This window comes from Balaenoptera physalus (genome assembly GCF_965194825.1).
Source record: "Balaenoptera physalus genome assembly, chromosome: 4".
NCBI lineage: Eukaryota > Metazoa > Chordata > Mammalia > Artiodactyla > Balaenopteridae > Balaenoptera > Balaenoptera physalus.
The window spans coordinates 68,377,260-68,395,284 of record NC_138891.1 but is presented as its reverse complement, the minus strand read 5'-3'; the positions used below and the strand labels follow the sequence as shown (position 1 = coordinate 68,395,284).

At 38.2% G+C, this 18,025-nt stretch overlaps 1 protein-coding gene across 1 annotated transcript in view; it reads left to right on the top strand.

Annotated features, from left to right (window-relative positions):
* P3H2 (prolyl 3-hydroxylase 2) overlaps window positions 1-18,025 on the top strand; it is a 154,476-nt gene that overhangs the window by 123,285 nt on the left and 13,166 nt on the right. The window contains exons 4-9 of the mRNA XM_082461472.1: window positions 1,805-1,936; window positions 3,552-3,694; window positions 4,027-4,116; window positions 9,401-9,441; window positions 11,212-11,306; window positions 17,561-17,688. Coding sequence (XP_082317598.1) covers window positions 1,805-1,936; window positions 3,552-3,694; window positions 4,027-4,116; window positions 9,401-9,441; window positions 11,212-11,306; window positions 17,561-17,688 — 629 coding nt within the window. The remainder of the gene's footprint in view (window positions 1-1,804; window positions 1,937-3,551; window positions 3,695-4,026; window positions 4,117-9,400; window positions 9,442-11,211; window positions 11,307-17,560; window positions 17,689-18,025) is intronic.

Here is an 18,025-nt window from a genome sequence, read left to right as displayed (position 1 = left end):
CATTCCCATGCAAGTGTCTTGAATCTCAAACATATTAAAACATAATAATTTCACAATAACATTTGATATAGAAAGGAGGCAAGGAATACAACTAATAAAAAGGGATATCATTACTCTAACTATGTAAATTCCTGCCTGGTTCAAAACTATTCTCGATTAGGAGTAAAACTGGCTTTTAAAATACAGAATGTATTTAGAAAGCCAGAATTTTTGACTTTTAGAGTTGGAAGAACATTACCAATTGGAGAAAACTACAAATGGCTTCTGAATGCAGTTATTTATTACCAGCCATGCTCACTGAAGCCCTAAAGGATATCATTTTGTCACTCTTATTTTGCTGCTATTAATGTTTTACTTTGAAAAATACTTCCATTCAGATTGTGGATTCCTGTTGGGTGTGTTTCCCACCTTTTCCTTTGGCTTGTCGTTTGGAATTAGGAGTTCATATTAAAAGGTAAAGAGGAAAGCAAATGGCCAGCGAAACTAGGAGAAATGCTTGAGAGTTGTTTGTTGTTTTCTTAAGAAATAAAATAGCCAGCTATTTATTTCTAACATGCTAATCAAGTAAACATAACCCATTCTTCTCATGTCTTCCAACTGGAATTAAGAACCAATGGATGATAGTGATCCTATTAGCTGTACTATATTAGATTGAGTTAGCCAGGTTTTAAGAGAACTAGCACATTTCCCTACACACCAGGAAACAGATATTTCCTTTCTGTTGTGTTTTGGGGGTCCCTCTTCAAGGTCATCTAGATACAAGCCAAACTCTGCCTAATAGAAAGCCTTTTGAAAGGAGGCAGTTGTGGATTAGACTGTACAGACATGAAGTCGGGTGGTTTTATCATTATTCTCAAGAGAACTTGCTCTGCACAAGCATGAATGGACTGTTCTCTTAATGGAAAAGACTGCCTCTATCTTCATTGTAAAAATCAGAGTCAGGGCAAAATGTAAGAAGGGTTTTCTTTCTTGGACATTAGCCACTTGTGTTTCCTCAGCTTATGCTTGTATGAGATAGAACCCAGAGCTAAAAGGAGCATGAAAACCCCTGCACTTCAGGATCCTCGCCTGTTTGCAAGTGAGAAGAATGGGAACAAAGAAAAGGGAACAAAGAAAAAGAGGCAAAATGCTTCTTCAAATTCTTTAGCTTTCATCCTTCTCCTATTTTACCAGTCCCTACAGTATTAGGATTTATAATGCCCAGGTGATAGACTAATTTGTAACTGGGTAGAATAGGTTCCTGATCAATAGATGTAAAGGAATGTTGTTTTTATTTCCCCTTTAGTAAAAGTGGTTTCAAAATGTTAGCAAGGAAAAAGAGCATTGTGGCTTCACTTCTCTGCGTGAACTCCCCACGTACATGGCAGTTTCTTTCTCTCAACCGGTCCTTAACATAACTGGGATCTGAACTTCCCATCTTGACTCCAGGACACTTCAGGCCATCTAAAGTCCAAAATGAGACCCCCAAGTTGTTAAATAAGAAAGTAATCTACTCAGCTGGGCATGGGTGGGATGAGATGGCCTATGTCACTTTCAGGAGATGTAGAAAAAGAATACACGGAAGGAAAGAGTGCTATACATTTGAAATCTACGAGTAATTAATCTATTGATCACTGGTTAGGAAGCCTTGGCGAGTCACTTACTTTCTTTGTGAAAAGGATTTCTGGTCATGAGTGAGGATAATAATGATATCTCTCTAAGAGTGTATGGTGAGGTGAGATGCCCTGTGTAACCGTGGTTCTCACTTTGAAGTCTGGACATTGAGCAGATGAGAGGAAACCACTTCTTGGCTCTTGTTTTTCAGATCACTATGTGCAGGTGCTGGTTTGTCAGCATGAGTGCGTGAGGGAACTTGCCACCCGCCCTGGCCGCCTCTCACCAATCGAGAACTTTCTTCCCCTACATTATGACTACCTACAGTTTGCCTACTATCGAGGTAAAGCGTGGATTATCTGTGAAAACCTTTGGGGGGAAGGGGTGTGGCTCATCACAACAGACATCGAATTTTTGTGGGTTAGTTCTCTGCCTTCCTCAGTTGTAATCAAGCTGTGGGGGTGTATGCATTTTCTCTCTCACCTCACATCACTACAGCTCAGAACAAGAGCAGAAGGTGAAACCACAAGTGGGCAAATGTTGTGACAATGCCCTGAAAGTTATACTAGATTGATATTTTATGTGATTTTTAAATTTAATTTTTCAACTTAATTTGAAAAGATAATATACTCACAGGTTTAAAGACTAAATATTTAAAAACCGCTCTCTCTTTCTTTTCTCCACAACCCAATTTCATGCCCTAAAATCCACAGTTTCTTATTTACCCTTCCAAAATTTTATACAGAAACAACACACACACACACACACACAACACACACACTGTGTCTGAATTATTTTATCCTCTTACACATAGAAGATAGCACATTATTTACACTCTTTCTCACATTGTTTTCCTCCCTTAACGATACATATCAGATTTTTTTTAGTATGTTGGACCTATGAAATTCCCTTTTGCTTGGTCAAAAATGGTCAAATTCTGGCAGTTTTATATGGTTCAATCTAGTTGTTTCAGTACATAAAGATCTTCCTCATTAATTTTTCTTTATATCTAGGTATCACCATACTATAATTTATTTAATGTGTCTCCTTACTGATGAGCATTGTGTTGTTTGTAATATTTTACTATTACAATCAATGATCAAATGAATAATATTTCCTGTATGTCATTTACATTTGCATGTAAATATCTATAGGATAAATTTCTAGAAGTACATTTGCTGCATCAAATGGTTTATTTGTTTGTAATTTTGACAGATGTTGCCGATTTTTTCTCCACACGGAGTACACTTTTCATTGCACAGCAACAGAATATATTTTCAAATTTTAAATATTCCCAAATCATTATGTGAAAATTGATATCTCAATAAAGGTTTAATTTCCATTTATCTCGTTGAGAAAGAAAGAGTGAGCATCTTATGTTTAAAAGCAATTAATAGAATTTGGATTGCTGAAATTGGTCTTAGATATCATGTTTTCAAATTCAGTACAAAATCAGAATTAACTTCAAAAATTCTACTCTGTATTAAATAATGTAAGTTGCCAGCAAATATCTTCAGATGGAGGCTTTGATAATTTGTTGAAGACATCTAGCAGCATAGCAGACGGAAGTTAGTACCTTTGGAATACCTGAAATCCTGTCCTTCCTTTCATCTGCAACTATTTCTGCTGCTTCTACTCAGCCTCACGGCATCTTCCCTCTTTTCTTATAATTTTTATTTTATATTGTAGTAGAGTTGATTGACAATGTTGTGTTAGTTTCAGGTGTAAAGCAAAGTGATTCAGTTATACATATATATATATCCATTCTTTTTCAGATTCTTTCCCCATATTGGTTATTACAGAGTATTGAGTAGGGTTCCCTGTGCTATACAGTAGGTAGCATCTTCCCTCTTACTGATCATTTCATGCTGACACTCATGGACATGTTGACGTATCTTTTAAAAATTTTGTAGACCAACCTAGGCTGACTCTAATGCCGCAACTCCTGGGTTTTTCAGTTGGCGAATATGTGAAAGCCTTGGAGTGTGCCAAGGCCTATCTTCTACTCCATCCGGATGACGAGGATGTCAGAGACAATGTGGATTACTATGAGAGTCTGTTGGACGACAGCACTGACCCAGCATCTATCCAGGCCAGAGAGGTGAGACCCATGTTCTGAGAAGAAACTCATTATTCTGCTCAGTGCTCTGGGGAGAGTTGGTAAAAATATAACACTCCTCTTAAAGATAGCTAACAATTTAGTAAAGGTTCTAGGACTCAGTTCTTTGCAACTTTAATTAGTAATGCTAAAAGCGTGCTTTTTGCCTATGTGCTAGCTTGTGAAAATCTACAGAGATAGAGACATTTTTTGCAGCTGTGAATATTTTTTGAGCTCATTTGTTACTATCTAAAGAAAATTATTTCCAATTGAACATTAATCATACCTTTTAACTGTTATTTAAATATACATTTTCTTTTTTTTTTTTTCTTTAGGATTTGGCGATGTTTGTGAAGCATCATAAACTGGAATCAGAACTAATAAAATCAGCTGCAGAGGGTCTGGGATTTTCATACACTGAGCCGGTAAGAGCAAAGAGGAGAGAGGAAAAGGTCTTTAAAGGAACTATTCGGTGGACTTCTTATTTATGATTGTATTCCCCAGCCCCTTTTGTTGAAGATTATAATCCCCTGCCTTTTGTAAACAAACACCGGAGGGAGGGGCTGTTTACCCTGTATATGTGACGAACTGTAAAAGACTTTAACAGATTTCCATGTCACTGAGAGCTAAAGTCAAAAGCAAATATACTTGGATAGGAAAGAAATGGTTTGAATATGATATGTTTGCCTCAGGATTGTTTTATTTCCTAATTTCTGTATACAACATTTTGTATTTTCTTTTAAACATTTCTCTTAAACATTTTAAACAATAAAAAGACTTCAAAAGAACAGAATCAGTCACAATCGTGCTACCTATCATCATGCTGACTACTTTTTTCCACGTGTCCATGTTGTCTTTTTTTTTCTAATTTTTTGGGGCTGCGTTGGATCTTCCTTGCTCTGCACAGGCTTTCTGGCTTTCTCTAGTTGTGGCGAGCGGGGGCTCTTCTTCGTTGCGGTGCGCATGCTTCTCATTGAGGTGGCTTCTCTTGTTGTGGAACATGGGCTGTAGGCACACGGGCTTCAGTAGTTACAGCACACAGGCTCAGTTGTTGCGACACACGAGCCCTAGAGCATGTGGGTTTCAGTAGCTGCAGAGCGTGGGCTCAGTAGTTGTGGCATGTGGGCTCAGTAGTTGTGACTTATGGGCTCTAGAGTGCAGGCTCAGTAGTTGTGGCACACGGGCTTAGGTGCTCTGCAGCATGTGGGATCTTCCTGGCCCAGGGATCAAACCCATGTCCCCTGCACTGGCAGGTGGATTCTTTTTTTTTTTTTAACATCTTTATTGGAGTATAATTGCTTTACAATGGTGTGTTAGTTTCTGCTGTATAACAAAGTGAATCAGCTATACATATACATGTATCCCCATATCTCCTCCCTCTTGCATCTTTTTCCCAACCTCCCTATCCCACCCCTCTAGGTGGTCACAAAGCACCCAGCTGATCTCCCTGTGCTATGCAGGTGCTTCCCACTAGCTATCTGTTTTACATTTGGTAGTGTATATATATCCATGCCACTCTCTCACTTCGTCCCAGCTTACCCTTCCCCCTCCTTGTGTCCTCAAGTCCATTCTCTACGTCTGTGTCTTTATTCCTGTCCTGCCCCTAAGTTCTTCAGAACCATTTCTTTTTTTTTTTTTAGATTCCATATCTATGTTTAGGCATACAGTATTTGTTTTTCTCTTTCTGACTTACTTCACTCTGTATGACAGACAGACTCTAAGTCCATCCACCTCACTACAAATAACTCAGTTTTGTTTCTTTTTATGGCTGAGTAATATTCTACTGTATATTTGTGCCACATCTTCTTTATCCATTCATCTGTCAATGGACACTTAGGTTGCTTCCATGTCCTGGCTATTGTAAATAGTGCTGCAATGAACATTGTGGTACATGTCTCTTTTTGAATTATGGTTTTCTTAGGGTATATGACCAGTAATGGGATTGCTGGGTCATATGGTAGTTCTATTTTTAGTTTTTTAAGGCATCTCCATACTGTTCCCCATAGTGGCTCTAGCAATTTAATTCCCACCAACAGTGCAAGAGGATACCCTTTTCTCCACACTCTGTCCAGCATTTATTGCTTGTAGACTTTTTGATGATGGCCATTCTGACCAGTGTGAGGTGATACCTCATTGGAGTTTTGATTTGCATTTCTCTAATGATTAGTGATGTTGAGCATCCTTTCATGTGTTTGTTGGCAATCTGTACATCTTCTTTGGAGAAATTTCTATTTAGGTCTTCTGCCCATTTTTGGATTGGGTTGTTTGTTTTTATGATATTGAGCTGCTTGAGCTGCTTGTATATTTTGGAGATTAATCCTTTGTCAGTTGCTTCATTTGCAAATATTTTCTCCCATTCTGAGGGTTGTGTTTTCATCTTGTTTATGGTTTCCTTTGCTGTGCAAAAGCTTTGACATTTCATTAGGTCCCATTTTTTTATTTTTGTTTTTATTTCCATTTCTCTAGGAGGTGGGTCAAAAAGGATCTTGCTGTGATTGATATCAAGAGTGTTCTGCTTATGTTTTCCTCAAAGAGTTTTATAGTATCTGGCCTTACATTTAGGTCTTTAATCCATTTTGAGTTTATTTTTGTGTATGGTGTTAGGAAGTTTTCTAATTTCATTCTTTTACATGTAGCTGTCCAGTTTTCCCAGCACCACTTATTGAAGAGGCTGTCTTTTCTCCATTGTTTATTTTTGCCTCCTTTATCAAAGATAAGGTGACCATATGTGCGTGGGTTTATCTCTGGGCTTTCTATCCTGTTCCATTGATCTATATTTCTGTTTTTGTGCCAGTACCATACTGGCTTGATTACTGTAGCTTTGTAGTATATATAGTCTGAAGTCAGGGAGCCTGATTCCTCCAGCTCCATTTTTCTTTCTCAAGGTTGCTTTGGCTATTCGGGGTCTTTTGTGTTTCCATACAAATTGTGAAATATTTTGTTCTAGTTCTGTGAAAAATGCCATTAGTAGTTTGACAGGGATTGCATTGAATCTGTAGATTGCTTTGGATAGTATAGTCATTTTCACAATGTTGATTCTTCCAATCCAAGAACATGGTATATCTCTCCATCTGTTTGTATCATCTTTAATTTCTTTCAACAGTGTCTTATAGTTTTCTGCATACAGGTCTTTTATCTCCTAAGGTAGGTTTATTCCTAGGTATTTTATTCTTTTTGTTGCAATGGTAAGGCAGGGTGGTTCCTTACTTTCTCTTTCAGATTTTTCATCATTAGTGTAGAGGAATGAAAGAGATTTCTGTGCATTAATTTTGTATCCTGCTACTTTACCAAATTCATTGTTTAGCTCTAGTAGTTTTCTGGTAGCATCTTTAGTATTCTCTATGTATAGTATCATGTCATCTGCAGGCAGTGACAGTTTTACTTGTTCTTTTCCAATTTGTATTCCTTTTATTTCTTTTTCTTCTCTGATTGCTGTGGCTGAAACTTCCAAAACTATGTTGAATAATAGTGGTGAGAGTGGGCAACCTTGTCTTGTTCCTGATCTTAGTGGAAATGGTTTCAGTTTTTCACCATTGAGAAAGATGTTGGCTGTGAGTCTGTCATATATGGCCTTTATTATGTTGAGGTAAATTCCCTCTATGCCTACTTTCTGGAGGGTTTTTATCACAAATGGGTGTTGAATTTTGTCAAAAGCTTTTTCTGCATCTATTGAGATTATCATATGGTTTTTATCTTTCAATTTGTTAATATGGTGTATCACATTGATCGATTTATGTATATTGAAGAATCCTTGCATTCCTGGGATAAACCCCACTTGATCATGGTGTATGATCCTTTTAATGTGGTGTTGGATTCTGTTTGCTAGTATTTTGTTGAGGATTTTTGCATCTATGTTCATCAGTGATATTGGCCTGTAATTTTCTTTTTTTGTGACATCTTTGTCTGGTTTTGGTATCAGGGTGGTGGTGGCCTCATAGAATGAGTTTAGGAGTACTCCTCCCTCTGCTATATTTTGGAAGAGTTTGAGAAGGATAGGTGTTAGCTCTTCTCTAAATGTTTGATAGAATTTGCCTGTGAAGCCATCTGGTCCTGGGCTTTTGTTTGTTGGAAGATTTTTAATCACAGTTTCAATTTCAGTGTTTGTGATTGGTCTGTTTATATTTTCTATTTCTTCCTGGTTCAGTCTCGGAACATTGTGCTTTTCTAAGAATATGTCCTTTTCTTCCAGGTTGTCCATTTTATTGGTATATAGTTGCTTGTAGTAATCTCTCATGATCCTTTGTATTTCTGCAGTGTCAGTTGTTACTTCTCCTTTTTCATTTCTAATTCTGTTGGTTTGAGTCTTCTCCCTTTTTTTCTTGATGAGTCTGGCTAGTGGTTTATCAATTTTGTTTATCTTCTCAAAGAACCAGCTTTTAGTTGGCAGGTGGATTCTTAACCACTGTGTCACCAGGGAAGTCCCCCATGTTGTCTTTTAAACATTCTTCATATGAAGACATCCCTTTTGTAGAAGTAGTACCACAGTATATGTAGATTTCTATTTTTATTGATTGATTTTTATTTGGGATAGCGTAAGCAATTTCTATATCTTTACAGCTTTCAAAATTATTTTTAGCTACATCTATAGTTGATGTACAATAAATAAGTTAATCCTTTTCCTGCTGTTGAACATTTGTTTTATTTGTTTTTGTTCTTTTGTGCCGAAATGAATGCATTAAGCATTTTTCTTTCTACTGAACTATATCTATAGGATAAATTTCCAGAAGTGGGTTAACTCTGCCATCAAAGGGTATGAGAAGGTTTAAAATTTTTGAAATTTTTTTTCTAGGAGAGTTTTCTGGTACCTTCATTATTCCTAACAGTTCATAAAAGTTTATTGTTTTACCATGAACGTCTTAGCAATGAGAAGTAACATCTTAAACTCATTCATATGCCTAATATATTATGTACAAAATGGTGCACCACTGTTGTTTTAATTTGTATTCCTTTGATTACCAGCAAAAATCAACTTCTCACAAATTATTATTACCAGCAAAAATCAGCTTTTCACAAATTATTATTAATTATTTGTCCTCTCATTTGATTTACCTGGACATGTATTTTATGCATTTATCTGTTCGTTGCTATATAAGTTCTTTATATACTGTACATGTTAATAGTTAATATAAAAAGCACTGTTTATAATATATCCTACTTGTAACACATTTTTCATCTCTTTCTTAGTTATGTTATGTTTTTATTGACACATTTTTAAAATTAGGATAATTTTAATGTACATTTCTAGTGTAACATTTCTAATATGTTTATATCCGGTCTTACTATTTTTGAAAGTTATGTTATCCCAAATGACCCTAGGAGAAAAAAATCACTTACTTTATGATCCTATACAGATGATTAACCAGACTGGACTTTTTGTTTATTTGTTTTATTTATAAAAGTGAAAGGAGTTATACTTAATTATCTTCTAAGTGTCTCTTGCTACCAAATTCTAAATCACTTTCTTGGACAAAAGGATGGATGCCCAAGCTAATTCCATGCTATTTTTTTAATCCATTTTGTCTTAGCCAAAATTGCACCAACCTTAGCCTTCCTTTTTATTAAAATTTAAAAATAAATACTATATTATAGCTTTACATAATATGCAAGTTTTCTAATATTTTAGGTCTTTTGAGTGTTTTATCTTATTTCTGTACATGGAATTTTAGTGACAAAACTACTGAGTTTTTTTTTTTTTATTATTTAAAACAGAATTATTGGATTCAATATGGAGGACGACAGGATGAGAATCAGTAAGTTCTCCATTTAGAATGTTTATTTGTAATGAGAAGAAATACTTAGAATCATATTTATTATAAAGAACTTGGGCTCTATGAAATAGGCAAAAGGATATAACTAGAAGAGCTCTGAACTGGGAATTAGGAGTTCTGCATTCTGGTCCCAGCTCTTCCTCTTATTTCCAAGGCACCTTAAATAATTTATCTTCCTCTCTGGGTCTCATGCTTTTCCTCACATCAAGGGGTTGAATCAGGTGATCTCTAATGGCTAAATGTTCTGTGACTCTAAATCAGAGAAAGTTGGATGCTGTTTTTGATTTTTTAATAGGAAAAAAACAATTAAATTATCTTTTTCATGCTAAATTTTCTTACTGTATTTATTTGAAAGCATCAAGCTCGGAAAGTTTTACAGCAAGCTAAAATATTAAGTGTCATGAACTCAATCAGAAATGAAGAAAACTCAGTTTTTAAAATGATAGATGTCAAAAGTCAGTTTACATGTTCTGAGCATTTCAAGGAGTCATAGAATTTTGGAGTTACACGTTTGAGATTGATTGTCAACTGAAGAAAAAAATGCACTGTAAAATTGAGAGTTATGTTTTATTCAGTGGATTTTCTGAGGACTTCAAGCCCAGGAGACAGCCTCTCAGATGGCTCTGAGGGACTGCTCCCAAGAGTTAAGGGAGGAGCCAGGATGTATAGGAGTTTTGTAACAAAAAGCAGACAGTCAGAATAGCAAAAGATTACTGTTAATTAAAGAAAACCAGACATCCCTAGTTAACTTAGGGTTTTTGCTTTTCTATGTATGGGAGGATTCAAGAGCCTGGGCTCATTGAAATCATTCCTTTGATATGCACCTCAGCTCTCCGGGGCCAGTGTCCTGTGTTTTCCCATCCTGAGTCCCCTCAGAGTGCACCGTTGGGGGGAGGCTGTGGTGCCTGACTGCTTGATGGTGGGTATCCTGTTTCCATCCTCAGTTCCTTCAGGGCTCACCATCAGGGGAGGCTGTAGTGGCTGATGGCCGCAACATCCTTTGTTTACTGATATGGCAGGCGGCATTCTTAGTCCACAAGATCTTGAAGTCCAGGTTATTATCAAAATCAGAAACTGAGGCCCTGACAAGGCAAAGGACTCAGTGTCTCACCATGAAGGACTGGCAGATCCAGACCTTCTTATTCAAAATCTTGTGGTCTTTCACTGAGCTTCAAGGGCTCAACCCCTGGGTGACCTCAAATTATTGCAAGAGATCCAAGAATGTATATGCATATTTGGATTTGCTCAATTTGTATATATTGAAAGGGCATCATGCTATTGTGTGTGTTCACAAAGTTTGACACAAACTCATGTCTTCTATCTTGGAATAGTCGAGAACCACTACAGTCGGACATGATTTATTTCAATTCAACCATCTTTCAGTGATGTGCTCTATATTCAAGACATATAATACAACACTCTGAGCATTGTAAACATGCACGTGATCATTGTTTCATGCTCTGTTGGTACTCAAAGTCTAATCTCAAGGGGTTTACATTATGGATACAATGAACTGTAATAAAGGTTGCTGAGAAGATTTAGAGAAGTGAAATAGAGCACACTCATTGGGAAAAATAGAGAAGAGCTTCATGGAGGCAATAGCATCTAATTTGATCTTGAAAGATGTGGACTTTTGAACCACAAAAATATACAATATGAAGTCATAGACTACCTGAGTAAGGTATCCTTTGCCTTTGAACATTTTTAGTCAATGGGATATTGCTATTTCAACTTTTTTTTTTGAATGGGCAGGGTCCCTTCAGGAGTGAATGTGGAGGGGACAGAAGTTCATGGATTATCAACGCGGAAAAAGTCATCACCCAAGATAGACCGAGACCTAAGAGAGGGTAAGTATTGTTGCACTTTTACTCTTAGAAGGAGGGGAAGGGGAGGCTGGGACTTGGCCAGTTCTTACCCGGATCAGGGCAGAACCCATTTTCACTGAAAAATAAAGAATAGGACTAAACTACTCCAGTTCATAAAATTCTGAAAGCAAGTCTCAAAAACAAGTATGTCTCAGGTGCGTATATCACTACCTTTGGTTTTCAACAAAAGTGCTACCAAATTCACTCACAGGAGTCCTGTGAGCTAGGCAGGGACTATATGATCATTGCCGTCCTCAGTTGAGTACCTGAGGCTTGGAGAGGTTACCTGGCTTACTTCTCTCACATTGGAGGGGAGTGCTAGAGAGCATGGAATAGACTGTGTATCGGGGGAACTTGAAGAGACAGGTCACACGGGATATTAGTTAACCTAAGATCCTTGAGGCACATATCTGATCAGGGCTTTGAGAAATCAGTAGAATTTAGATTAGATTGACAGAAGTGTAGAGGGAGCCATTCAAGTGGATGAAACAAAGGACACAAAAGGCTCAGAGATGGAGACAGCAGGATATTAGATGCCTGTTTACATAACCTCAAAATGACTGGAGCCATAGGTGGAGTGTTGCCAAGCGTAGGTTTTAAATAGAGCCAAACATTGTTGTAATCATAACTTATTACCAAGTGTAGTACTAACAACAGTAGTAATCCTTAACAATTATTATTACTTCTATATGTTTTACAATTTTCCCAGCAAATTTATACACAGTTCATTTTAATACTGGCAGCATCTCCTGTGAGACAAGTGTCCCCCACTTCACAGGCAAGAAAACTGAGGCTCACAGAGATTTAGTGACCTATCCAAAGCCTCAGAGCTTGTAATAGGTTAAGCAGGCTTTTGAATCCAAATCCCATTTTCTGTTCTTCACCTGATGATGGAACATAGAAGTGTCTAGATATCTGAAATGTATCCCCTATTGATTAAATAATTGCAAGATAAGAAGAGGTTTTTCAAAAACCTGCATTGAGAATAAGTACAGTCCCCCTTTCCCCAACAAGAGAGATGTCAGCACATTCCTCTAGCTGATTTGAAAACTTCTGGCTCTCTGTAGCTCTCACATTTCCCAGCCCTTTCCTTCCTCAGCTTCCAAGTCAGTTTGAGGCAGTAAACAGGATAATACGCTCATCTAATCTGACCTGGACCTCAGTTTGTAGTCACAAAGCCCAAGCTATTTTATGAGTGCCAGAGAGCTTCATGGTCAGCCAGAGTTCACGTTGCTTTTTAAGCTGAGAAATCACCCAGGAAGTACATGCCAGTAAGCCGGCACTTTGCTGTAAACGTTTGGGAAGCTCCAGGACAGTTGCCAAATTTCAAAGCATATTTTTTCGGGCTACCAGGGGATCTGATGTCCAGCAACTGACTAAGAAGGCTAATGGGAAGAGTAGAACAGAAAACTACACAGGATGGAGAAAGGTCATGATTGACTGGGTTGCCAAATTCTATCATTTCTGCCATTGAATGGGCTAATGAATCATAGGATGTTCCCTGGGAACCTACTGGAAGGCCTTCTGTGCAGTCACTAGAAATCAAAATATGGTCTAAATTAAGAACAGTGGTAGACAGAGGCAAAGTTCCCAATGAGAAAACACTTTCAACATCTTAGTCTGGCTGAAAGCAGATGTCAGGGAGGCAAGAAAGGATGCGTGCTTCCAGATTAGAATATATTTCAGCTTTTCTCATCTTCCACAAGGAGATTGTCATCTACTCTGGTTACCTAACAATATTTAGTAGTATTCATACTGTATGTCTCCCGCGCATTAAGATGGGAGTGACTCAGGGCTACTGCACCGCAGAGTGACTCCAGTCCTTGGAATATGCTTGTCATCTTATTAAAAACATCTGTCACTTATCCATTCTTCTTTCAACCACCAGTTTTCCAAAAGCCCTGCTCGATAATAATCCCAGAGTCAGCGGGGGTATAGTAGAAATCACTTTGAACTTGGAGTCAGGAAGCCTATCTTAGTCTGATGTTCTCCAGAGTGATAGGTAACTAGAGACTCACTCTCTCTGATCCTTATCATCCTCACCTGTAACAGAAGGATAGCAGCTCTTTGGAGAGGATGAATATGAAAGTCTTTTGTAAACTGTAAAGGGCGGTGCTCATATAAGGTCTTGTTAGCACACTCCCGTCGTAACTTGTATGACCTTGTCATATTTATGGTAAAATATATCTTCTTGCCCCGAGCCATAGGCAGTGAACACAAAAGAGCATTTTCCTATAAGATTCCTCTTTATTACAAATGGAGAGTCAGAGCCAGGCACATACTTTATGAATGAGAGAAGAATTCAGTTGTTTAACTAAATCTCCTTAGGCTGTGGTTAAGAGTTGGCTGAAGCCATCAAATCAGATCTCAGGAACCACAACTTATTGGACTACATTTCTATTTTTATTTTAATGTTTTTCTCTGTCTGTTGTGCTACTAGTCATTTATAGGCTGGTAGACTTGCATTTTTGAATGGCAGGATTTATTTTTCCTTTTATATTTTTGTTTTCCTTTTGGTTAGTGGGTAGGTAGTTGCCTGTTTTTTGTTAAATGGATATGTGGGAAACCTCTGTATGAAACTCTGTGCTTAGTGGTGGTTGTGCGAGCTACATGAAAGGCAGATGTCTAGTATAGATTCTGCCCAAACCTGTTGGAATTTAGGTATTTTAGACTCTGTGTTGCACTCTGTCCCTTCACCTGATCCTTGTATATTGCTTATGCCATGGTTGGGGAAATTGTCAATATCCCAGTAGCTCTCTTTTAAATATAATCCATTATGCCATATGCTTATTACGATATCTCATTCAAACTTAACACAATATACCAGGCATATTTTAACAATTCAAAAATGATCATCATAATAATGGAAAATACTTATACAGAGCTTAAGCATGGTAAGCATTTTTCTGAATGTTCTAAGATAACTTTTGAAGTCATGTTTTGAAAGTACACTAAATATATTTAAAGTGATACACTCTCAATATAGAAAATGAGAAAAACATGGCAAAGTACAAACCAACTTAGTCCACTAAACCCTTGATCTGTCTTCCATTTCTATTCGAATTTTATACTAGAAAATTCTTTCCAGTGAACGTACAAGTATCTTGTCTTTCATGTTGAAGGAACGTCTCTCTCTATGTTTCTGAATGGAAATGGAATGTGCCATTCACTTTTGAATATTTGAGGGACAGTCTCAATGTGGCTATGGATCTTAACTATATAGATTAGAGCAGCATTTCCCAAACAAACTGTGTTTTTTGTTAAGAGGTCCATTCCATGCTGTGAAAAAATTTAGCACAAAGGTAGCAGCTTACAATAACATACACTTACTATCTCACAGTTTCTGTGGGTCAGGACTATGGGGGTAGCTTAGCTGGGCCCATTGCTTCAGGGTCTGTCACAAGGTTCCATCAAGTGTTGATCAGGGCTGACGTCTCTTCTAAATCTGGGAAACTATCTTCTTCCAAGCTCAGATGACAGAATTCGGTTCCTGAAGGCTATTGGACTGTGGTTCTCAGTTTCTGGTTGACTGTTGGCTGGAGGATGCCCTCAATTCCTTGCCGTGTGAGCCTGTCCAATACAGCCACTTGTTTCATCAGACTATAAGCTGAGAAAGCAACAGATTGAGTCAACCAGCAAAATAGGAGTTGCAATGTTATGTAACCAATCAAAGACGTGATAGCCCATCACCTTTGCCATATTCTGTTAGTTAGAGGCAAGCTCCAGGTCCCACCCACACTTGAGGGAAGCAAAGTACACAAACCTATGCATACCAGGAGGCTGTGACCATTAGGGGACAACCTAGAGTCTCTCTGCCATAGGAAGGAAGGAGGGAGGGAGGGTGGGAGGGTGGGAAGGAGGGAGGGAGGGAAGGAGGAAAGAAGGGGAAGAGGGGAAGGAAGGAATGAGGGAAGGAGGGAGGAAGCAGGGAGCGAGGAAGGGAGGGAGGAAAGAGGGAAGGAAGAAAGGGTGGGTATTGTGTTTATTTAAGGGTGAGAACTGCTGCATATTATATTGATATTTAGGATATTCATAATGCCTGTTCACATATTAAAAGTTCCAAGAAGTCCTCTTAAATTTTGTTTACCCCAGTACTTCCCAAACATATTTGATCAATAAACTCTTTTTTCATTAAAAACTTTTCTGTAGAACACAGTTTGAAAAACATTGAATTGTAGGAGATACATAGATATAGATATAGATATTTATGTATGTATTTTCTATTCATCCAAAAGATTGATACTAATACTGGGAGCTTGTGGATATATTCCTGGAATCCAAGAAATTCTGTGTTTATAAATTTTGATGGCCATTTAAAAAATTAAGAGGGGCAACTAGTGGGTCATCTGAATAACCACTTATAGCCAAGGACTGCCATGAGATTTCATACCTCAGTGGGTATGGATGCAGTTACCATCACATTGGCATCGGTTAATAACACTTCAATGGTCAAAGACTAATAAGAATTGAAGTAGGACAAACTTATGAATAATGTATTAAGACCAGATGAAGGCCAAAATTCATCATGGTCCACTAAGATTCCACAGTAGTTTCAACAGAGAAAACTTGTAGTAGAATGAGTCATTGCACACCAAGAGCACTCTGAGGAATGCTGGCTCAGAAGAACCAGGGCCAGATCACTCATTAGAATATTCATGTGGAACACTGCTTTTCAGTTTCCACAAAATAACATTAACCATTTTATTAATATTGTTAATTTGAATTTAGCTGGTTTTATGTTCTTGCTTTTATTTAATCTTGTACATTGGTTTGGGTATGATAGTTGTATGAAGCTATAAAAATAAATACTGTACTTACAGTTTTATGATTGCAAACATGGAAGTAAAACTGCAGTACAAATAATTTGTCAGCACTGAAGCTTCTTAGGGAACTTTTGCTTTAACAGATAACCATGCATTACTCAAGATTGAGAAACACTGTCCCATTATTTTAATATTCCATTAATCATGGGCTGTAGTAACTCTTTTATCCCAACTGGACTAATAACATTCAGTGCTGTTCCCTAGTTTGACTAATCTGTTTTAAAGCCAAAGAGTAGACATCAATTTCAGTTGCCTCTTTCTCCTTCAATGATGTGTTTTAGACCAGGGTGCTGGTGACCATTGCCCAACTGGGGAGGATGGGAGGAGCCCTCCTCACTCCCATGCCCTCCATGGTGAACTGCTCTTGTTGACAGGCATCAGGTCCCTTAGGAGGAATATTATAAAGAGGAGAAAAACAAGTTTTGCTTTTCTATTCAGTTTTCTGGTTCAAGGTGTTTGTACTTTGCTACATTGGAAGATTTCCTCACCATCAGAGGCTTTGTCCCTCAGTCCTATTCTCTATGAGGAAAGAACCATGTCAGGTCGAGATTTTGTCATTTCGCCACCTAAAACAAAGCATCATGCTTTGAAGAGCCAATATGGAGCTAATTTTATAAAGTTGTAAGCTCTGTCCAGTGAGGGAGCAGGTGCCTACAGGAAACTCTCCTGTGGGGGAGAGATATATATATATCTCAATATAATTTGCCCAGAGAGCAGAGAAAAAGAGATATTCCAAAAGTCAGACCATCCAGAGTCAGTAGATGGTGGAAAGAAGACTGGGAAGGAGTCAGGTGACTTGGTTATGACTGTCCTGATGGGCATTTATTCCCTGAGTTACTTGGTGAAGGTTTTGCTCTGGATACCGGTGGAACTGAGGACACAAACATGTCGTCAAATAATTTTTTTCTCTCTTTCTTTTTATTTTTCAATTGTTTGGTTGTCCTGCTATCTCTTTAAAAAGTCTTTACCTACCCTGAGGTCATGTCATCCAGTAATTGCATGAGATGTTGTGGCAGAGGTAGGAACCCAGGGCTGTGGAGAAGGGAGGGGCCCACTGCTGAGAGAATTCTGGAAAGTCTTCACCGAGAAGAATCCTATGAGATGCCCAGTCTGTTTTGCGGGATCATCCCTGGAATCAAGTGAAAAAAAAAATAGTTTATCAATCCCCAAATCCTATACAAATGTAATATATTAATTACGACATCATGGGGAAACCTGGTAGCCAGACATCTGACTTTTTCTTGAATCCATATTGCGTTTCTCAGCCTTCCAGATTTGTAATTTGTCTTTGCGTTCCTAAATATTCTTGAGGAAACTGACTCCTGAACTGCACATTGAAAGCTGTTGGGTGTTCTGTGCTTCCCGCCTTGGGAACAGAGGTAACAAGGACAACCGTGTGTTTTGTCCCTGCAGGTGGCCCCCTGCTCTATGAGAACATCACGTTCGTCTACAACTCCGAGCAGCTGAACGGGACTCAGCGCGTCCTCCTGGATAACGTCCTGTCGGAAGAACAGTGCCGGGAGCTGCACAGCGTTGCTAGTGTGAGGCCCGGAAGCCCCACTGCGCTGGTCTGGCCTGAGCGTGGAAGAGCTTTGGTCCTGGACTTACTTGGAGCCAGGAAACCAAGGCTGAAACGTTACTTTCTTTAGGAGAAGGACATTGATTGTGGAGGCACTTTCATAGCCTTTGGGTTGGAGTGATTGGAGTTTTGTCCAGCTCTGTACATAGCTCTTGGGTCTGGAAGAGCTAGAGGCTTAATTCCTAGGACAACTGTATCCAGCATGTGCCCTGCCTATCATATAAAGTCGCTGGGAAAAATCTCTTTATTTTTATCAATAATTAATCAATATATTAATTATTTATGTTCTACCTATTTCT